At 39.6% G+C, this 23,835-nt stretch overlaps 2 protein-coding genes across 3 annotated transcripts in view; one reads left to right on the top strand and one right to left on the bottom strand.

Moving 5' to 3' along the window:
* The first annotated feature begins 2,386 nt into the window (after nt 1-2,386).
* LOC139934643 (uncharacterized) overlaps nt 2,387-23,835 on the top strand; it is a 47,106-nt gene continuing 25,657 nt past the window's right edge. The window contains exons 1-7 of one of the 2 annotated variants that reach the window (XM_071928955.1): nt 2,387-2,454; nt 10,947-11,262; nt 15,224-15,370; nt 16,478-17,108; nt 19,290-19,725; nt 20,571-20,646; nt 22,567-23,775. In XM_071928955.1, the coding sequence (XP_071785056.1) occupies nt 10,966-11,262; nt 15,224-15,370; nt 16,478-17,108; nt 19,290-19,725; nt 20,571-20,646; nt 22,567-23,775 (2,796 nt within the window). In that variant the 5' untranslated portion in view covers nt 2,387-2,454; nt 10,947-10,965. Of the gene's footprint in view, nt 2,455-8,612; nt 8,680-10,946; nt 11,263-15,223; nt 15,371-16,477; nt 17,109-19,289; nt 19,726-20,570; nt 20,647-22,566; nt 23,776-23,835 lie in introns of those variants that run through there. The other variant, XM_071928956.1, reaches the window with a different exon arrangement.
* On the bottom strand, nt 6,302-6,772 carry LOC139934532 (uncharacterized). Its single transcript, XM_071928787.1, has one exon. It carries the CDS (start codon nt 6,770-6,772, stop codon nt 6,302-6,304), a length of 471 nt encoding a protein of 156 aa, XP_071784888.1.

Here is a 23,835-nt window from a genome sequence, read left to right as displayed (position 1 = left end):
TTGAACCGTTCCCAGTAATATGTTAATTTCATTATTGACTGTTGCAGTTAAGCGCGCAACTCACAAAAGGAACTGAACAGGATATCTCTGAAGTGCGGATTACGTCACTGTGGCCATGACGGCGTGAAGGTCAGAGCCGATTCCGGAGGCTATGGCTATGGCTACGGCTATTGCTATACATCCCAACATCTAGCCGCTACTTCAATTAAGAAGGGAAAGGGGGGGGGGCGAAGGTGAGCTGAGGCAAACCAAGGATCGAGTGTATTTTCATCATGGCTCCGAAAATGCAAACCACCGTGTGGTGTTTGTCGTGTAATTATTATTGACAAACTGACCTATTGCTTTAACAAGATGCTTGTTTGGGAGGCCCTATAACTGTCAAAACCCAGTACTTTCATTGTGTGTATGCAATATGCACAATACTGACAAACCAGTGAAACGCTGGGCTCAATATTGGTCATCGAGGTTGCACTGAGAACTTTTGAAAGGAAAAAACACCCTTGCTGCATTCTTTGTTAGATTTTAGGGATGCGTAATAAAAGTTAAGGATTCAGCTAGAGTATATTTTATTTGAGATATTCCACTCTCTTTCTCAAAAACTACGTTACTTTAGAGGGAGCCGTTTCTCACCATGTTTTAACATCAATAGCTTTTCTTCCATATTGCTCGAATGCTTAAACAAATATTTTGAGTTATTACCAAGCGTGTCCCTTGCCTAAGACGTGAAACTCGTTGGTATTGTTGTCAACGAAAATAAGTGTACAACACACTAAAAAAACAAAAACAAAAACAGTTGGTCAAAACATGGAGGTAGAAAACGATGACGAATTGAAAGCGAGGTATCGAATGGGTAGTCTGGTTACCCTTGCCATATGCCCTTGCACATCCCAACGCCACAGGAAACGTACTTCGTCCAACTGTTGGCGAAGCCGGATATGAACACATGTCACGGTTTCCCCCGTGTCCACCCCTGCTTGACTGAGACTCCACGTGGTCTTCCAGTTTTTGCCGTATAAAATATCCACCTTTTATATGATATCGTTTTCTTCGCCGAATTGATCCCGTGGTCTATTATTTTTATTTTTAAAATATGTTTGCTGTGGATGATATAAATATAAAAAATAAAATATAAAATAAAATATAAAAAAAGCTATATACTTTGCCCGGACAATCCGCGAAGATTATGTTTGTCACACCCATTCTGTTATATGAGCTCAATGGCCACCCCATAACAAATTTTCTGATGAGAACATTGACATACAATCTGTTGAAAGACTCTTTAATGGGGCCGTTCATAAAAAAAACAGTTATAAGTTTGAAAATTGTGCGTCATTCCTTGTGGCATAATAGTATAACAAACGAATCCTATACCCGAGAAATTTGAATATTCCTGTGACACATCGTCGGTGTATATATGGAAAATTAAAATGAATATTTTCTATCCCCGATGCAATATTATGAAAACGATAAACGAGGTTTCTACTTTTAGGAGTAATATTGCTACAGTAATTGTACAGAGCTCACACATAAATGATGTACTTACCAATGAATAGGCCTACCGCAGACGTCACTCTATGGCAACAACATTCCAGAGGGGGGCTAATTATTCTAATTTCGAAGACAGCCCAGAAATAAAATTTGTCATGCACATTACGCATGGATGCCCACCATGAAATATTCTAATTCAGGGTGGTCTGCATAAACAGATCGGTGAGTGTAGATACATATTAAAATTACATTGGCCTTAGCAACATAAAATGGAGGTACCCTTGACGATTTTGAAATTAGCATTCTGCAATTATTCCGTTACGATTACGGTGACATTAAGGAAAACGTTGCCTTGAGTTGGACGAGTTGGTCTTTGAAAAGCGTAAAAAGCATCTGGTTATAAAGATAATTTTAAAAGTAGAATACGATGATTCACACAAAATAAATTGAGGCATGTTATTGTTGATCATTTACTTTTAAATTATCTATATCTAACCATTTGCATTTTATAAAAAATGGACCAGTCCCAACTATAGTTGTAACGATTATCAAGTTGGGACGGAACAGTCCCAAACGCTTTTGAAAGACCAACTCGACCGATCCAATCCAAGGCAACTAGGCTGTTGCATTATTTTGTTCCCCCTGAAAATAGTTATTTTTTTGCAAAGATATTCGCGACATCACAAAAATAATTACAAAGATAAATTTGCGATGTGCGATGTCCCTTCAGGGCTACCATAAGTGTGCGTGTTGCAAAATATTGCACACAATTTATTAATTTGGAATTCCCCGTTCTAAAAATAAACATTAGTCAGGTACCCATACCTAGTTTGATTGCTGCTATACCACGTTGATTGCGACAAGTCTAGGTAAAACCATAACTGGTGTCGTCCCATTTCCTTCTAAAGAAACCAAATTGCAGTTCCAGGTGTTTGTGAACGTCACCTGCTTGCAGCCTGTAAAAGAGTAAGATTTGTTTAATTTTTTTTAGCTGTTTACTTTGAAATTGCCCTTGTTTTACTTGTAAAGATAATAATGGTAGTAAGGTACACCAATTGTTACTGTTTATTACTTAATAATTTACTTTTAAAGCCATTGGACCCTTTCGGTACAGAAAAAAAAAATAAAATTCACAGATTTACAAATAATTTACAGGGTTTACAGAAGGTAATGGTGAAAGACTTCTCTTGAAATATTAGTCCATGAAATGCTTTACTTTTTGAGAAAATGGTAAAACAATATAAATTCTCGTTAACGAGAATTACGGAGTTGTTATAAACACATGTCATGACACGGCGAAACGCGCGAAAACAGGAGTGGGTTTTCCCGTTATTTTCTCCCGACTCCGATGTCCGATTGAGCCTAAATTTCCACAGGATTGTTATTTTATATATAAGTTGTGATACACGAAGTGTGGGACTTGGACAATACTGTTTACCGAAAGTGTATAATGGCTTTAAAGCCATTATATGCCTTTTTCTTTGAATTGGGAAAAAAATAATGATGCAATATATCAACCGATGCCCTAATTATCTTCATTTGTTAATACGAAGTATGCAAACATATATTAAAACTTGATGGACATTGAAATGTTCACACCACACACCGATCTTGGATGACTTCAACTGGCCCCGTTTGTTCTGAGTTTTTCCTATTTTCACGGCAAACAAGAAAGTATGGTTTCCCGGTGAAGCCGTATGGAAGAAACATCTGCAGTGACTACAAGTGTTCTTTGAGACTCTGTGTATGACTGTATAGCCAGCAGTTGCCTTCATTTTATTCAAAATATTTTTTTATTAAATTTTTAAAATTACCATAGTAACTTGCAAAAAAAAATTAAAAATAAAACAAAAATAAAAAGTGTGAATAATTACTGGCTTCAAAATCTGATTTCTATTTAATTTTTTTTCTACTTTTTTTTTTTAATATTTATAATAAAGCGTATTAATAAACAGTGATAATTGAATCAACAAGCTGATGTTTAAATTTTAATATAAATAATAGTATTGATTTGAGGGTTACAAAATAAAAATCTCAAAAAATATTAGAAAATGATATAAGGCACATGGCTTCTTTAAGCCTCTGTATTTTTCTTTAAGAATGCTCAGCAAAACATTCAGTCACATGATTTTGATCATCATGAATTGTGAATTGAAATAGTGTTTGATGAAACTTTTTCGGTGGGCAAATATTTTTTTATGGCCTCAACATTATGACATATTTTTGTACCTTGTAGAAATGCCTAAAATACCAACTTTTTTGCATTTACAAGTGCAAATGACCAGTGGAGCCTTACGTGTTTCTAAGTTTTGGTCAAAGAAGAGGAAACTCTTTGCTTGGCAAATAAAACCACACAATTTTTATCTAGGGACTGTTTACATCGCGCACAGAGAGGTAAAAGATTTGCCACGATATTAGGGACACCTCGAAAACAGGACCTCCTACGATACACTTTCGGTAAACAGTATTGTCCAAGTCCCACCCACACTTCGTGTATCACAACTTATCATATATAAAATAACAATCCTGTGGAAATTTAGGCTCAATTGGACATCGGAGTCGGGAGAAAATAACGGGAAAACCCACTCCTGTTTTCGCGCGTTTCGCCGTGTCATGACATGTGTTTATAACAAATCCGTAATTCTCGCTAACGAGAATTTATATTGTTTTACCGTTTTCTCAAAAAGTAAAGCATTTCATGGACTAATATTTCAAGAGAAGTCTTTCACCATTACCTTCTGTAAACCCTGTAAATTATTTGTAAATCTGTGAACTTTTTTTTTTTTTTTTCTGTACCGAAAGGGTCCAATCATGTTTATTGCTCCATGGTCCAATGGCCATTGTCTGAAGGTCTGTCTTGAGTTTATGTTCAAAATGTTGAATTTGAGTCTCACAAAGTACATGTATCTTTCAATCCTGCTGAGTAGGCTGTCGCCTATAAAACAGTTCGCCAATATATAAACCTTATTTTAGTTTTTGTTGTAAAAAATGTTCTCTCATTTTGATTCTGGTCAATTGTAAATAAATTCCTGGTAAAGTAAAGATTCTGAGCTACAAGTCCTGGGCCCAATTTCATGGCTCTGCTTACCGCCGAATTCTGCGCTTACGTGCAAGTGCCGAATTTCTGCGCTAGCCTAAAATGCCTAGTAACGGGGAGTACGCCACGCAGAAGCCAAAATTCGCCGCTAACCCGTGAAATAGGCTTGGCGTAAGCACAGAATTCCCTGCTTCACCCCAAATTTGAGGCAGTGATAATGCAGTGGATGACATCCATTCATAATCAGGGTTAAAAAATTACTGGTCTACAACAGTGCGGAGCGCGTCAAAATTCCATCGCTTGTACATTGGACGAAACTGAATGAACAAATATTGGCCTTTCACACAAAAAAGGGGTACGGTGGTAAAATTCCAAAAGGAGATTATTTTCAAACTGGTAAAAAGGTTTTGACAATTCCATCACTAGTACATTGGACGAAACTGAATATCAAATATTGGCCTTTCACAAAAAATAAGGGGTACGGTGGTAAAATTCCAAAAAGAGATTATTTTCAAACTGGTAAAAAGGTTTTGAAAAATCTTGATACTTGCTAGATTTAATAACAAACATGCATGCACATATGGTGCTGCATTTGTATTGTGACTGTACCACCGAAATATTCGGTCGCCTGCCAGGCGTTGATGCACAAGTCTACAAGGTAACCAACAGTCTGCGTCTAGAAACTATTACAAACATATTGACTGGCAATGAGGTAAGTAGTGATAAGTCTATTCCCCCCGAGGGACTTCGAGTAACCAGAAGAGGGACCTATTTCGCGAGGTCGAAGGCCGTCCGGTCATTCACAGTTCGGAGGGGGAATAGAAGTACACTAGTTACCGAATTATGCCAGTCAATATGTGTTTTAACAGAAATCTGGAAAAGAATGGAAGTTTTTTAGTTGCTATTCATGGTTAAGGTCAAGAGAGGGCGCTGTAACCAGGCACTTTTTTCAAAGACTAGTGCCCGCTCAGGAACTAGTTCCCGCAAAACACCTGCGCGCGATAGACTATTAGTTCATCCCACAAGACAGTGTTTCAGCCAACCAGAATACAGAACAAGCAAGAGGTGTGTTATAAAAATATATAGTAAACTTGCGGGTACAACCAACCTTGACGTTTCAAACAGTTTATCTGCTCATTTTCAGATTCTTCTGATTCTAAAATCATGAATCCATGATGGTGGTTGTTGAAGAGAATATCATTTTAAAGGGCAGAAATAAGGCGATAAGATGTGATAACCACGTGCAGTTTTATGAAATAATGTAAAATGCGATAAAGCCTAAAAGCCATTGGACACTTTCGGTAAACAGTATTGTCCAACACTTTGTGTACCACATGTATTATGTGTTATTAAATAACAACTTATGTATTATTAAATAACAACCTGTGAAAATTTAGGCTCAGTCGGTCATTGGAGTCGGGAGAAAATAACGGGAAAACCCGCCCTTGTTTTCCCACGTTTCGCCGTGTCATGACATGTGTTTAAAATAAATCCGTAATTCTCGCTATCTCGAGAATTGATATTGTTTTAATGTTTTCTCAACAAGTAAAGCATTATAGGATTTGAGGCATTGCATGGTGAGGTATCAATGTATATTTGGTTTGCGGTAACACCATGTGTGTATCTACTTGTGTATCTACAATAGGAGACCCCATGGGAGTTCCTAAAGCCTGTCTGTACTATCCATCTCTCCATTGGAAGTATGTGGACTTCACGCATGTCATTAATAGATCATGAATCTGGTCTGGCGTTAGGCTGGTTCGATCGGTTAGAGTTTCATCTTGCTTTGGTTATTTGGCAAGCTTCATCTGTGGGTACGTTAGTGAAAAGAGATTTGACATCAAAACTCACTAATATATCAGATGACTGTAATTCAATTCCCTTGATAATATCGATAAACCCTGCTGAATTGGGTACATGGTGAGGTGTTTTGCCCACAAGTGGGTGTAAAAGCTTGGTCAAGTGTTGGGCGAGGTTGTAGGTAGGGGAACCTCGAGAGGAGACAATAGGGCGGAGCGGTTTATCTGGTTTGTGAATCTTTGGCTGACCAAAGAATCTCGGGCACTTTGAGGCCGAAGGCCTGAGATGTCTGTACAATGGAGTGGGTATGGCAGTGCTACGGTTAAGGGAGAGGAGCTTGGCAGCGAGCTTCCTTTCAACTGATGGGATCGGGTTCTTCTTTAGGCGGACATAGGTATCTGTGTCAAGGATACTTTGAACCTTTTGATCATATTCAGTGCGGTCCATTACAACAGTGGCATTACCCTTGTCAGCCTTCAGGATGTGTATTGAGGGATTGCCGAGTTGTTAAATAAGGGAATCAATGTGTGATGAAGAGGTTTTCAACTAGTGGTTTAAACCCAACGAGGCCTGGTTCTTGATAATTTTACAGAGACAAAGTCGAGATAAATTATAAAGAACCAGCCCCCGATTTCACGAAACTCATCGCAAGTCGCGACGCATCGTAGGGTTTGCGATGCGTCGCAGACCTAAGACACGTCGCGGCTGCGACGAGTTCCACAATCCATTTCACCAAACACGTCGTAAGCGCGACGAGTCGTATACAAACTATTTTCATTCTTAATAAAAACAACCCTTTGGACGAGGATGAACTGCTAAAGTTCTGCGGCTGTTTAATGTTGTGTACAACTTGGTCATGAAACAGTCGTGTATTATAGTTCATTCAAGATGGCAGACACTGTTTCGGACTAGTGTTTAGGTTTGGGTTTTTTTGGTTGGTTTATAATTATTTATTTGTTTAGTTGTTTTTAGTTTATGTGTGTTGTTATGCGTGTGTTCGTTTTCTTTTCTTTGACCCGATTTTTTTTTTTTTCTTTTTTTTTTGGGGGGGGGGTAAATTTCCATTTGTTGTCTAGTGTCTTCCCGATTGGTTCACGGAAGTTACGTGTGGTAATTGTTATGTCCTTTCATGCATTTTGTGCGTAAACAAATGAAACATAGCATTCTTACGACGACCCTATGGGTAGTCGTAACTTACGACGTGTTCTTCCTCATTGTCAAGTAACTTGCGACGTATCCAACGCATCGTAACTTTGATGAAATCGATTTCATACGAATCACAACTTACGACATGTAACCGGTCGCAACTTGCACTTGCGACGCGTCGCAGCGCTTCGTGAAATCGGGGGCAGGCCTCGGGGGGGGTTTAAACCACTAGTTGAAAACCGATTCAACACACTTTGATTCCCATTCACATACCTTTTCGGTCAAAAAACATTAACACTTTTTGGTCAAAAAGTAAAATAAATGCAAAAATTAAAATTTTGTCAACGATTTCTTTCAACACAACACAACACCCTCCAGCTATGAAATGGTAAGGCCCTTGGGTAAACAACTCCTTATAAGGGAATGCTGTGCGCGTCTCGCGTATCGCTCCAGCCGTTGCTCTCGACCAATAGGAATGAAGAAACTGTCTTATAAGCACAGATGCAAGCTCACGTGTCACGCCCATGTTTCAACACTTTTTACTGGTCATAAACAAAGGTTTATACACACCCACGTGACGCGCTCTCCACCAATAGGAAAAGCGAAACTGTCTGAGGTACTAATGAATGTAGAACATTTAAGAAAAAAGTTACATGTGTCCAAACATTTCGAAAAAACAACAGAATGAAATGTTCAAGTGATTTTTAAAATGTAACTTTTTTGTGCAACAACCATTAAGGGCCTACTTTATTGGGGTGCATTATTCTTTGCTGTCGGAGAATAAATTTTGGCGCTCATGTCCTTGTACAATTATCCACTTCCTGCTTTGTTGCATACATTATGTACATGGGATACATTGGGGATTGTTTACAAACTGTGATGAGGAACGGTCAATAACAATGACTGCAATCACCTTTGGCCTGCAATCCACAAGTGCTTTGATAACCACTCAGTCTGACTTTGAACTGTTGGTGTTTGTATAAGCCACGCTTGAGCAGGTTCTGGAGGGGACAGAAACACCAATATCGTTACTCAAGTGTTTAAAGTGAATTAATGAGTCAAATAGGTTGCTTTTTTTTTGGTTTTACATTACAATGCTCATTATTTCCTGAATTTGTTGTATGGACAATGGATGTGTTTGTATATTGGTCATGTTTCACACAAAAATACTTCAAAACTCAGTTGAATCTCTCTGGCAACTCGGCAAGGTGAGTCAAGATCAATAATGTACATTGTACAATACAAGTCATGTGTGTGTGCATACTACATGTTACAAGTACTGTGTTTGTATTGAAATGCATTCTACCTGTAGAATGTGAGGTTTGCTATAGCACAACGGTACATTTCTTTTGAGAAGTTTTGGTCCAGTGAAGAATAATTTTGACAGCTCAAAAGAGACACATGGTTCTACCAGCAAAACCTCACCTCATTGTTTACCATGCAAAGTTTTAAACTATACTTTTAAACATGTTAAAGGCAGTGGACACTATTGGTAATTACTCAAAATAATTATCAGCACAAAACTTCACTTGGTAACGAGTAATGGGGAGAGGTCATAGTATACAAATATTGAGTGGCTCGGAGTGGAATGAGAGGAATAGTATCGCAAGGTAAAATTTGGACTGGTCCAAATTTTTCCGAGCGATAATATTCCTTCCATTCCACGAATTAAAGCCACTCATTATTTGTTTTTATAACTGACATAGATCCTTGTCATTTGATGTATTTTAAAAGTATAACATTATGAAAAATCCCACAAATTACTGACAACCAAAAATAATATAGCGCGGCAACAATGCACAAATCGGATCACAACCTTTTGCACAGATGTTCCTTTGTTTTAGCAGCGGCGCGGCGCTTTACTGCTCAAAAGCATTGGGAACAAGGATGATCCTAACTGTTGAATGGGAAATGCTTTTCCCCAAAGGGCGAATAGGTCTTTTTGATCGCCGCTGCGGATGGGAGTAATAGTGAATGTCACGTGAAGTAAGTTCCACCAATCAAATGACAAGGATCTGTATGTCAGTTATATAATATAAAACATTGTGAGAAACGGCTCCTTCTGAAGTGACATAGTTTTCGAGAAAGAACTTATTTTCCACGAATTTGATTTGGAGACCTCAAGTTTAGAACTTGAGGTCTCGAAATCAACCATTGTGTGACAAGGGTGTTTTTTTTTCATTACTATCTCGCAAGTTCGACGACCAATTGAGCTCTAATTTTCACAGGTTTGTTATTTCATGCATGTGTTGAGATACACCAAGTCAGAGAAGACTGGTCTTTGACAATTACCAATGGTGTCCACTGCCTTTAAAGAATGTACTCATTTTTGTACAATCCGTCCTTAATCAAAATTAATCAAAATGTTACATTATAGGGCTTTCATGTAGCTCTACCCATGGATCAACATATCATTGGTTTGCTTTTGTTCTTAAAATACTTTCACATTCATTACCGGCATGAGAATAAAATCAGGAATTTGTTTTCCCCGTTGTTATTGTGAATTCAATTGAAACCTGCAACCCTTTGTCAAGCAAGGCAACTCTTACCATTTTAGGCCTACACCTACATGTACATGTAAGCAACTTGGAGGCAGCCAACTGCAGTGCATACAAAACGGAATACCGGTTGCACAGGAGTACAGCCCACCCCCCCCCCCCCCCCACCAACAGTGTCGATAAGTTTTATTCCAAAGAAATTATGTAAAAATTCTGACTGCCTTTTTTTGTTTTGGAGATTTGGCTGGAACTTGGTGCATGTAATGTATGTACATTGCCTTGTGTGACATGACCTAAGATAATAGAGCATGAAGGCACTTATTATGGGGAAATGGAACTGAAATGTGAAATGTGCACCGGTTGCAATTTCAGAGAGCATTTTTTTTCACGGAACATACAAATAGTTCAGTTTAGACAATTAATATTGCTGCCAATAATAACTAGTTGGTAGGATTGTAATGTGAAATGTGGACTGGACGCCATTTCAGCAAGCAACTCTTTTGACATGTTTGATGCAACGATCGATCAATGGTTCTGAAAGCTTAAAGGCAGTGGACAAATTACTCAAAATAACTATTATCATAAAATAACTACTCAAAATAACTATTATCATAAAACCTTACTTGATTAGGAGTAATGGGGAGAGGTTGATAGTATAAAACATTTTGAGAAGCGGCTCCATCTGAAGTAATGTAGTTTTCGCAAAAGAAGTAATTTTCCACGAATTTGATTTCGAGACCTCAAGTTTAGAATTATTATCTCACAACTTCGACGACTGATTGAGCTCAAATTTTCACAGGTTTGTTTTTTATGCATATGTTTAGATACACCAACTGGGAAAACTAATCTTTGACAGGTACCAATAGTGTCCACTGTCTTTAACAAACAATTTAATCAATCTTAAAAACAGTTTGCATTAGGCCGACCTCAAAATATTGATTTTCACCAGTTTATAATTGTTTCTTTTAATTCTTCAGCTATTCAGTATGCCTTAGTATGGATACACCAAGTGTAACTGCAGCAGCTCTGCAGCAGCCAAGCGTGTTGGTGCTGGAACAAGAGGAGCCAACTGCCACCGCGGTCCAGTCCAAGTATGCCAATCTCGATAACAAGGTTTTAGAGACGGTGAAAGAGCTCCATGTGCAACTCGAGATCCTCCTGAAGACCATTCCATTGGATGAGAGTAAGATTCAGACGACCCTGGACACAATAGTTGCACAGAATTGTCCTCTTCCGGCCAAATTTTCACGGATCGACGTGTCTGATCTCCTGAAGAAGAACAAGAATATCAAAGTAAGTGTCGACAAACGTACATTGAAGTCTCTTAAAGTCGGTGGACACTATTGGTAATTACCCAAAATCGTTGTTAGCATAAAAACTTACTTTGTAACAAGCAATGGAGAGCTGTTGATAGTATAAAATATCGTGAGAAATAGCTCCCTCTGAAGTGACGTAGTTTTCGCGAAAGAAGTAATTTTCCTCGAAATTGATTTTTGAGACCTCAGAATTAGATTTTGAGGTCTCAAAATCAAGCATCTGAAAGCAAACAACTTCGTGTGACAAGGGTGTTTTTTCTTTTATGATTATCTCGCAAGTTCGACGACCATTTGAGCTCAAATTTCCACAGGTTTGTTATTTTATGCATATAGGCCGATATTGAGATACACCAAGTCTGGTCATTGACAAATTAGTTCTTTTCTGGCACCTTATTAAATCAAACAAAAATACAAAGTTAGACTCAATAATTGCACAGAATTGTCCCCTATTGGCAAAATATGTAGGATGTATTGAACTCATCCGAAGTTAGGCAGCAGATGTCTTACCAACTAGGACCACCAAGATTGCTCAGTACCTAGAGGCAGTTCAAATCCTATATTTTGAAGCTCTAGACCGCTCAGCTATGGCACACAACCATAAATCCCCAACACATTAGACTACATGTATTTTTCAACAATCCCTAGTAGACCCTCGAATTTAAGATATTACACAAAAATGTTTTCAAGCCTACTAAATATTCCAGAAGTCGGGACCCAGCCGTGTTACGTAATTGTACCCCCCTTAGTGCATATAAATGTGTTTCATTATTGGTCAGGTACCCTGCGAGAATACAGTTTAATCAGTCTCCCTAACCAGATGCTTCCCTTTTAGAAACGAGCAGTAATCGATGACTTGGGGGATCAGGGAACTATGTTTTCAAGGTTTGCGAAAGGTCGCACCGAGCAACCTCAATTCCTGATCATAATCATTACATCTAAGGCCAAATAAAATACAAAACATGTTTAGCTTCCTGCCTTTTTGAAAAAAAGAAACGAGGAGGGCATTTTTTCTTTTCTTTTTAATGGCTGCCAACACATTTTTGAAGATAAAGTGTCTTTTCATCTGAGATCGAGAAAAAAGAATCCTTTTTATTTTATTTTTTCAAGAAAAGAAAAAAAAGGAGGTGGCCTCTAAAAAGGAAGCAGACGGAGACGCTGAACATGTGTATTTTTTTTAGGCCTAATATGATCCAACAAGAAGATCTCTCAACATGCCCTCACCTGCTAGTGACACGAGTCGGAAGTCGGCTACTTAAGAAACGATCCAGGGCCGTCTGTGCAAAATGAAAAGTTAGAGTTCCGGACATCCAACTGAATCTCCTGGAAATGCAGTATGTGGAAAAGAAACAAACATGTACATCTGTCTGAATGACTAACGCTAACACTGCAGATTCCAAAATGGAACTTGGCCATTTTAAAGCCATTGGACCCTTTCGGTACAGAAAAAAAAAAAAAAGTTCACAGATTTACAAATAATTTACAGGGTTTACAGAAGGTAATGGTGAAAGACTTCTCTTGAAATATTAGTCCATGAAATGCTTTACTTTTTGAGAAAACGATAAACAATATAGATTCTCGTTAACGAGAATTACGGATTTGTTATAAACACATGTCATGACATGGCGAAACGCGCGAAAACAGGAGTGGGTTTTCCCGTTATTTTCTCCCGACTCCGATGTCCGATTGAGCCTAAATTTCCACAGGATTGTTATTTTATATATAAGTTGTGATACACGAAGTGTGGGACTTGGACAATACTGTTTACCGAAAGTGTATAATGGCTTTAAAGTGTTGGGTTGGGGTTTTTTTTTAAGAAGGGGAATGTGTTTGTCACAAAGTGGATTTCCGTTTGAGAGGCTCCGTGATTCTTATGTCAATCAGAGAAAACTTTGAAAGTCTGCAGTTTTAATTAATGAAAAGGTTAGATGGTGAATAATTACATTTCTTTTGTAGTGAGTGGGTTAAGCAACAAGTTGTGGAATTGGAAATAAGTGTCTTATTTTTACAGAGCTGCTTAAGCTGTATACAAAACTGCTGAGCAAAAATTACAAATGTAGCAGCAAAACCAGTCACGTAATGGTTCTTGTGACATATTATTTTGGATGGTAACCCTATTTTGGTTAGCACTTTTGGTTTCCATTCTCCATAATTTGTAGGGTAAGCACAAGGGTCTGGGCAAGCTATGCCAGTGAAAAATGCTTCATAATGCTTAATGTCATGTTTAATACTGTTAGAAATGCACACAAGCTAAGGTTCTTTACAAAGATGCGATTTCTCCGTTTTTAAAACATGTAAAAAAAAATTCCATGTTTATTTTTAACATAAAGACAAAACCATATATATTTATATCGCTCCATAATGCAGAGAAGGCTGTTAAACCATGTATAGATAAATTAATGTAAGCAGGTTAATGCAATTTGCAAGCTTTCACGCTCGCAAACTTTCACGCTTTGTGCTCACATGTTTTTTTTTTCAACAGTCTATCACATCTCTGCAAAGATCTTGCCCAAATTGGTGACTACAGCTCTGGCTAGTGCTAGATTTCCATGCCATCATGTGTTGAAGTACAGTTTGTCCTTTACAGTCGTAGATGTTTTAAAAAAACCCAGGTGTCAGCTGTTCTGTTCAAACCATTTTTGTTCCTGCTAATTATGAAATAATGGCTAAATTCAACAAGGTATTAATTGCCCATTTTCATAAAGCTGGTAAGGCAAACTAAATTGCAAAGCACAGACAAATCTTGCTAAGCAGGAATTGGTAACCAGGCAAAGTGCCAAAAAGTTCATATAATTGCCACCGATGCCCATAATTTTTTACCTGCCCGCTGAAGTTGGCAAATCCAATAATGCCTTCACTTAACTATTAAAACTTTACCCTATTTATAGTTCAATTAGTCGTTGCTGTTGTGCTGTGTACAATACAAGCAGCCAGCCTGAGGAATTATTGGCACACGTATCAAGTGCTGGATTAAACCTTGGTAGCCCAGGTCACTTGACCACCCCCCCCCCTCCACCCCTCCATTTTTTCCAGGGTCGTACACTGTGCAGTACCTCTGAAGTACATCATCCAATTATTAAATTTCCTCCCGTGGCTAATAGTTAGCGCTGTTGCCATTGTGCTACTTTGTGGTTTTCTTTGACATAAAAACTGGGACACAAAGATAAAGTACCAATGACGTCGAATGTTACGCTTCTCGGGAAGAATCTTTAAGATTTCATTCAAATTTTTGTTTCCCTTACCCAGGTCAGCAAGACTAAAACAATTATTTACTGACGTGAACACCGTCGTTTCTGACGCAGTCGTTTCTGAGCTGTGGTATATAAAAATGCATTAAATGGAAGCTCAGGTTGTAGTTGGATTGCAAAATTTGTGAACAGTTCTTTGTTTCAGATTCCAGAGAAAGTTCAGCAAAGTTTCCTTTAGTTTGGAGTAAGTGAGAAGTGAGTGGGCAGAGGAGTTTGTGACTTTTTTTCTTCATTTAATGTATCGACAATAAAAAAGGCTTTGTCGTTAATCTGAGGGTCCTATCGTCGGCGGCGGTGTCACCCACGCTCAACGCACTCGGCAATCCCACTCTTCCGGTTACTTCTTGGCACATAGTCAAATCAACATTTTTTCTTTTCGATACCTGACACATGTGCAGTTAGAGTTTATGATTCATAGCTCGTTCATTTCATCTGTTTTTTGTTGTTACTTTACTGTCATCATGGGGTACCTTCCCCTGCTGGGGAACCCCTTATCCCACCCCTATTATATATGTTCTTGACGGAGAGAGACTTTTCGGGGGGCTTCAGGAAGGAACTATGACAGTCTGCGGTTTGGCTCGGGTGTGCAAGCCGACAGTACTCCAGTTCCTTCTGATTAGAAGTTGGAGTTGATTACTTCCCTCTTCTTAGCGTCACGGCTACATTTTTTTCTGTCTCTACTTCCTCGTACAGGGAGAGGAAAGTTTGAAGATTCTTGTGTCGGCTCTAGGTCTGCTGGAGAAGTACGGACGGAACTTGCTGAGACCCAAACGCCCCACGCTATGGAAGTGTATCTTCTTTGCGAATAGTGTCTTTCGGACGAGGGTGGACATTATAAAGGTAGGTGTGACTTTAAGATAATACTTTGCCTTTCTTAAACTTATCACTTTGGCCTGTTTGGTTGTTTAGCAGTTAAGTTTTTAGGCAAGTTCTGAATGGTTTTTCTTTGCACAATTTTATTTAAAAACGTTTTTTTTTTAAATCATATTTTAAAAATGTTGTTATCTTTATTTAATTTGATATATGTATGATTGGAAATAATTTAGTGTGATAGTGTGCTTTACACACTATTGGTGTATGGCTAAAAGCAAATATTATTTTTTTATTTTTCCCTGATGCAAATTTAACATTTATTAAAAAGAGCACTGTATGCTCAGTACTTTCCCAAAGTCTTGTGAAAAAGAAAAGCCCACAGGCATATAATTGGGGTGGGGTTGGAACCCACAACTTTTGCCATTCTAGAGCAATTGTCTCACAACTAGACCACCGAGATTGCCCAGTAGGTAAGTAGAGGCAGTTTGAATGGCAAAAGCTGTGGGTTTGAATTCCAACCGAGTATAACTGCAAAAGAAAATTTTTATTCAACCGATCCTCATATTAATACGAACCCATCAACATGGTTGAAAAAAAAAATACTATAAAGGCAGAAATAAGAGGGTAAGATCGTTTTTTTTATGTTTTGAAATTTGTGATATTATACAAACGGAAAATTCAAGACTAAAATCAGACTATGCCTGCCTTTTTGGCAAGAGGGGGGCGGGGATGGTCAGAATTTTCTTTTTCTTCATGTTTTATTAAAAAAGTGCTATTATGTTTTTTATAGTTTTTTGGTCGGGGGGGGGGGGGGGGGGGCGGTGACCACTTTTTCTTCAAATTCTTTTTCAGGCTCTGAAGGAAAGAGCCACTGGCATCCCTGCGAGTAATACATTGTATGCTTAAATGATTTTTTTTGCAGAACTCTGGAAAGTACTTTGTACACATCGGTGTTGGCAAATAATTCTCAAACTTCTTGACATAACATAAATGGTTCAAATACAGACCCCCCCCCCCTTTTTGCAGCATCACCTTATTTTTGTTGAAATTTTCACTCTGTATGTTTAGCATTGGAGTCGGACACTTGCTTTATGTGAGTTTTACCAGTATCCATTTACCTTTGATCACTCACAGGGTGCCAGACACATATTGCAGCTTATGGGATACTCAGAAGTGGTCGAGGATGGTTTGAGCTTTCCTACCGATTCAGAATCTGCCGACCCGGACGTCGTTGCCAACGTAACCGCCGACCTCGCGATCGCCAAGACGGAGATCGACATGTACCATCTGAAGCAGCACCCTTACCCCTACCGCATCAAGGACTGCCTCGACGGCACCATGACCATGATCCAGATCCCGGGCGACTCGCCCTCGGGCACTCCAAAGTCGTTCTTTGTGCGTCGCCCGGAAGAGGGGCGGGCGACCATCTACGAGAATGTCCCCAACCAGTCTCAGCCGTTCCCAACACGGAATCCGCCAAACAACATCCAGTTGAAGCAATCTCAAGCGCCGGTCATCGCGAGTAAACCCCAGCATTACGCAGTCTCTGAGAATGTGTTCTCAAACAATGATGGGATCGTCAGTAAGATCGGGAATCTTGCGTCTAAGGACAGCATGGTGCCCGGTTATGTAGGCTTTGGGTACTTCGCCCAGAATCCAGAGTGCGTTGTAACAGTTAAGGACTCGACGCAGGAGATCAATCCGCAGCCTGCTAAGCAGACAAGTGCTGTGGTTCATGTCAGGGGTCAGGCTGATCAGATGAAGGGTAAGTTAACTCTAAAGCACTTTTCACACTGTATCTTTTTTAGATTTTCTGAAATATTTTTTGGGTAAAATCAATCTTTTTAAATTCAGCTTTTCATGTTATATATTTTTATAGACTTTGTGGCCTGTAGTGTAGTTTGTTTTATGGTAGATAGTAATTTAAAGTAAATTTTGTAAATTAGTTGTATAAAAGACCAAAATGAATTTCCCATCCCGGATAATAAAAGTGAATTGAAATTGATATTGTATCTTTTATCCCCATGGAATACAGCTCTGGGGAGGCCTCTGGATTTGTTTTGTCCCTAACTTTCACACATGAGTCTCTAATCTGCAGGGTTCCGGTTGCATGATTCACATGTTTTACCACATACTGCTTACCCCTATTCTGGAGCAGGGGTAACCTATTTTTGCACAACAAAAATTTGTCTGTACTAAGCAAGTTTTGTGCTTACAGGTTTTTTGAAATTTGGCCCTGATTGGAATTCGACACGTTGTCTGAGATCTTGCTATTGAGCTTCTTCTTTTTTGACCAATAGACCGTATTGAATATGACAGCACCGTTTAATGGCGTCTGTGCATGTGTGTATGTGTACGTGCATTTGCTGTATAGAAATCAAACCAGGAATGCTGTGTGATGCATGCTTCATTGATGTGCGCGTTTGGACGTGCAAACCGTTTGCCCTACAAGATGGCGACTTTCATAGCAAAAAAGGGGTTATTCAATACGGTCTATAGAGTGGAGTGCTATTCTGGATCATTTACCTTGGCCCAATTTCATTGAACTGCTTTTAAAGCAGCAAATATTACTTTAACAATTGTCTACTTAGCAGAAATGAGCAGGATACAAGTCACAAGTTGTATGTGACATGGGCCCAATTTCATAGAGCTGCTTAAGCAAAAACATTTGCTTAAGCATGAAAATAGCTTGCTTCTTTTACACATGTTACTGGCAAAAATTTCATGCCATGTACATTGCTTGTGACTAATATTTAGCTGTTGTTTACTTAGCATAACAATTGAGTGGAGTGTTAGCCGCTAATTTGATTTTACAAAGCAAAGATTTCTTTGCTTGAGCAAAATTTTTTGCTTAAGCAGCTCTATGAAATTGGGCCCTGGTAGTTTGGCTGTTAATTTTATCCTGGTAAGCAAAATTGTATTGTGCTTAGTTACTTGTTGTGCTTTATAGTAAGCAGCTCTATGAAATTGGGCTGTGGGCAGAATTACCAACTAAAAAAAAACAATAAAAAAAACAGCCCCATTTTGTATAGGTTAAATTTGCGTTTAACTTGCACAAGCCAGAAGCAGCAAACTGTTTTGTTTTGGTTTTGATTGATTGATTGGATTTATTCGGGTAAGAATACAGGAAGAACTCGTCAAAAATACAACACACAACATCGATAATTTAAACAATGGAACAAAATAAACAAAAATAGAACACAAGGAAGTAAAACTGCACGCAATTTTTCAAGATACTACATTGTAGCCCCTCAAAAACCAATAACTTTAGACTTCGGCCACGACCTACTGGAGTTGTTTTTAGATACTGCGATACACATGTAGTCTACTGAAACTTGTTTAGCCGATACCATTTATGAGTTTACTTTTCGATAATTTGCAGTGACCTATCCACTGAAATATCAGTTACTCCATTTCCAGGAACAATGTTATTATTAACTCGACAGCCAGATCAAATAATTAGCTTAACTGTGTGTGTATTTTAAGAGTTTTTTTTGTTCACCATTATGAACATAGAATATATTAAGTACTTCTTTGCCGGTCTTGAAAGTGCTGGGTAATCCAACATGTATAAATGACTTTGAAATAGCTGAACCGCATAAAACAGTGGTTGTCAATTTGTTTGTTGTTCATTTACATACACCCCGGTATGTGTAATAGACCTTATGCACATGACGTCATTTCAGTAGGGCGCCCTCACCTAGAGGTCAAAAGGAGGTTGTTCATTGACCAATCCTGTGCGCCGCGTGTACAAATCTGTGCGTATCGATTGTTTCGTCACCGTTTTTCCACTAAGATGGCCGCTGGATGATGTCAATGCAAAAGTCTATAAGCACGGCAAAAACATGCACACCAGGACTTTGTCCCCAAAACTTGTCAATTGTGTCCCTTAACAAAAATCTGAAACTCCACATTTCTAACATTTCCCCTCTTTTTTTGTCCCCAGCCACCGACTCAGAGGAGACCGAGTGTGTCATGTGCGGAAAGAAGACAGCCAACATGCAGTGCCCCACATGTCCCGGCCTACGCTGTGAGTCATGCGACAGACAGTGGCACATCCACCCCAGCCGGCGATCCCACCAGCGCAATCAAATAGAAGCAAGTCCCGTACCTGTGTCGTTTCCCCCGATCATCTACTGCAACGTCTGCGGCACGGAGCCGGCCACGGTGCTGTGCAACAACTGCAGCAATAGCTTCTGCGGGCAGCACGACGTGTTGTTCCACAATCATCCCCAGCGTGGGAATCATGTCAGACAGCTGTTGAGTATCGAGCCACAGAGTCCAACGGCGGAGAGCCTACCACCTAAGAACATAGTGCTGTCACCTGTAGACACTCCGCTGTCACAATCGACGCAAGATTCTTCAAGGACCCCAGAGTCAAGGTTTCTCAGCCCGTTTCATTTATTATGATAGTCTTCAAGTTTTTTTAAAAGCACTAGACACCTTTGGTAATAGACCCATCCCATGAAATATGTAAATTGCTCATAGCGCGTGCGCACTAACGTTTTGGTTGGCAAAAATGAGGGGAACTTCACGCTGTTTTGTACACTGGTAATGAGTGCGTGACGCAGACGCGATTGCGTGCCTGCTTAGTGCACCATTCTATGGCTTTTGCCAACCAACAGGGTTGGTATGCATGCGTGAATGTAATTAGCATATTTTATGGGGAAGGTCCACTGTCAAAGACCAGTAATCTTACTGTGTTTTACAACATATGGATAAATTAAAAAATCTGTGAAAGTTTTGACTAAATTTGTTATCAAAGTTGCAAGAGAATATTGAGAACAAAAACACTCTTACTGCTGTGCAGATACCTAAAAAAGGATGCAGACCTGAATTCTTTTATTATTTGAGTGAGAAATTACCCCTTTATGTTGCTTCAAAGAAACATAAGAACAGTGTACACAGTTTTGTTTTTGAGCTGTAGATTCTATGATTACATCAAAAACATTGGCAAATCTAAACTCGGGCCCAATTCTTGTCTTTGAGCCCATTTGTTTGAACAAATATTGGTGAAATATTGCAGTCGTTTGAGGCCGCTGTAGGCATTTTTGTACAAGCCGCTTGCAGCCAAGGTGTTCTCTAAAGAGGTTTTTGGTCTCTCATTTTGATCCTAGCAGAGTGTTTCTCAAAGACTCTGCTGGGTTAAAAAGTTTTGCATGAGTTTGGTTACTAAACAATCTGCAAAGGCTAATTGATTTTTCTTTTCTTTGTTTCATTTAATTAGCTCCCGCTCTGGAAGTACTAAAAAAAGACCAGTTCCTGCTCCGAGAACCTCTGTGAAAAAGTCAAATAAGAGTGATGTAAGTATGAATGAAATCCAATAGCCTGACATTTCTGGCATTTTTTCAAGGTCTCACTGTTATTCATTAAGAACACTGCACTATGTTTTCCTCTCTATCAATAATTTACTAAAGTAAAAGACACCCCCACAAAATTTGTTTTTTAAATGTAGAGTTTTTTTTTTCTCCACTTGTAGAGAGAGTACCACTCTCAACCCTTATAATTAAAATGTTAACACTTCCTATTGCAGGAACCCTTTCGGATAAGGGACCACCAAAATGTATTTATGGGTTCGAATCCCACCCGAGTAACATGCCTGTGGTATTTTTTCACAGGACTTGGGAAAGTACTGAGTATACAGTGCTAACACACATCTGTGTATGGGTAAAAACCCAAAAATTAAATATTCTTTATCCCGATGCAAATTTAACATCTATTATATCGTTGCGGTACCCGCTGCCAAAACATAGGATTCGAACTGCCTCTAGCTACCAGGCAACCTCGGTAGTCTAGTTGGTAAGACACTGCTCTAGAATTGCAAGGGTCGTGGGTTCGAATCCCACCCGAGTAACATGCCTGTGATATTTTTTCACAGGACTCGGGAAAGTACTGAGTATACAGTGCTAACACACATCGGTGTATGGGTAAAAAAACAAAATTAATAAAATGTATTCAGTGTCCTGTTTCATAAAGCTGACAGTCAGTTCTGATCAGCATTACTGAAATTGTTCTCAGTACTACCCACAGTAGTAATTTCTAGAACACCAGGATCATAAATTTGAGAAGTGCCAAAAATTTAACCATGACTCAAACCAAGTAAAAAGGGAAAACAGTCGTATAAAATTCACCGAGAATTTCTTATTTGTTTCTGAGACTGTTCAAAGTAGTTTTAATAGGTTAATAGCATCATCAAGTATTTTAAGCAGGGATAAGAAAAGTCAGACTTTTATCTGAATTCAGCCTTTTCAAAGGTCTGCATTGAATACAAAAATTGCTGTTTTCTCTCTGAATAAAGTAAGTCAGGCTCTTTGATCTAATAGCCCAATCCATTAGGCTCCGCCCACGACGCACGTGTGAGCAAGAACACGTGAGCCAAGCATACGCGCATGCATGTCGGACCTTATTTGTCGGACCTTCATTGCGTTGAGATTGGTCAATACGCAATGGGAGGGCCTTAATGGATTAGTCTTCTCTAGCACTGAGAAAACTATTTCCAGAATTGAATTGAATTGAACTGAATTTAATAAGTTGGGAAGTTTAGTGCATTCTGATCTACCAACCGGGCTCCTAGTAGGTGATGCCCATGCCTACGTCCTGACTGACTGAAGGGGGTTACCCTGTTTGAGCCTCAGGAATAGGTGTAAACATGCTCCTGGTGACAGTTGATTTTGTTAGCAGCCCAAAGAAAAGTTTAGCCCTCACCTTTAAGTGGCCATTCCTGGACTTTGTAATGTAAAAGCCATTGGACACTTTCGGTAAACAGTATTGTCCAAGGCCCACACTTCGTGTATCACAACTTCTATATACAATAACAAACCTGTGAAAATTTAAGCTCAATCGGTCATCGGAGTCGGGAGAAAATAACTGGAAAACCCACCCTTGTTTCCGCACGTTTCGTCGTGTCATGACATGTGTTTAAAACAAATCCGTAGCTCTTGATATTGAGAATTGATATATTTTTTTAATGTTTTCTCAAAAAGTAAAGCATTTCATGGAAATATATTTCAAGAGAAGCCTTTCACCATTACCTTCTGTAAACCCTGAAGTTACTTGTAAATCTGTGAACTTTTAATTTGTTTTCTGTACCAAAAGTGTCCAAAGGCTTTAAGCCATACATAAAAATATATAACAAAATAGTCAAGTACTTTCCTTCAAAGAGGAGAAATCCCTGATCCAAAAGGTTAATTATGAGAGTTGTTTTCTTTTTGATTTGTTTGCAGTCATCACAGCCAAATTTGAGTCCAGTCGAGGGCTCCAAATTAGACGACGATGTGTTCAATGGGCAAGCAAAGCCAGCCCATGCTGGTCTCAAGGTCCCAGCCAAGGAAATCACCAGGACAAAATCAGATACGGTGCCCATCAAGACCAAGACAGCGCCTTCTTTCAACCCGGAGCCTTTTTACTCCCTCCCAACAAACACTAACAATGTCACAGCCCTGTTGGAAAATGTGGTGAAGAGGGACATTGCAGTCCTCCAGAAGATCCGCGGACTCCGATCTGCCATCACCACGGAAGGCATGGCGGTAGAGGGCTCGCTGAAGGCTGAGGAGAGACACCTGCTGGCAGAACACACATTGCTTCTGAAGAAGCAGAAAGAGTTGGAGGAATCCATGAAGGGGTTGGGCTTGAGTAGCAGCACAGAAGAGGTCGAGGTGGTGAGGAAAGACCCAGTGGCCAGCAAAGAATCCCACGTCAAACCCTCGCCTAGATCGGTCGCTCAAGACGTCATTCCAACTACCCCTGTTGAGACAGTTGGTGCTGCGGTAAACCTGGATGAGGTGTCCCGCCAGACTGTTCAAAAGACCCAAGCAGTGCCTTCTCCTACGAGACGTAGATCCACATCTCCACCTGTGCCTCAGAAGCCTAACTTTGCTTCAAAGTCTCAACATGCTGAACAGAAGCAAAGCCCGGCAGATAGCACACCCTTAGAGGCGCAGTCAGGGTCAGTATCAACACCTTCTGCTGACGTTTACAAACCCCCGCAGGTTTCTCCCCGCCCACAACTCTCTGCCACCGGCCCGGGACGAGTACAGCAACTCGCCACTAACATAAGGCTGACTACCCCACCTGGCAACAACAACTCTGTCCGACTCGAGCCATGGTTTTGCCCCCAGTGTGGCGAACACAACACATCGCTACAATGCCTACGCTGCAAAACTCAGATGCCTCTAAAAAGCAGCAACACAGGACCATCTGTAGCGGCGTTAGGTCAGCAACTCGGATCGGCCATTCCAGTAGGGGTGCCTCAATCCTTAGATAAGCCTTCTGTGAAAATGCAACGCGATGTGCAACCCCCTCAAGGATGGGTTGATAGTCAGAGTGGAGATAGTCAACAGTCAACAGCAGGTGCTACTGTAGGTGCTGCAGCTACTGCTGGTGGCAATCCACAGCCACTGCATAATTTCTTTCTTCTCCAACAGCTTGATGAGGTAAACAAATCATCTTTAATCAGGAAACATGTGTGATTAGAAACCATACAAATTGCAGTA

Source organism: Asterias amurensis, chromosome 3 (assembly GCF_032118995.1).
Source record: "Asterias amurensis chromosome 3, ASM3211899v1".
In the NCBI taxonomy this organism is placed as follows: Eukaryota; Metazoa; Echinodermata; class Asteroidea; order Forcipulatida; family Asteriidae; genus Asterias; species Asterias amurensis.
Note: the sequence above shows the minus strand (reverse complement) of the source record. Positions and strands in the feature narration are given on the sequence as shown.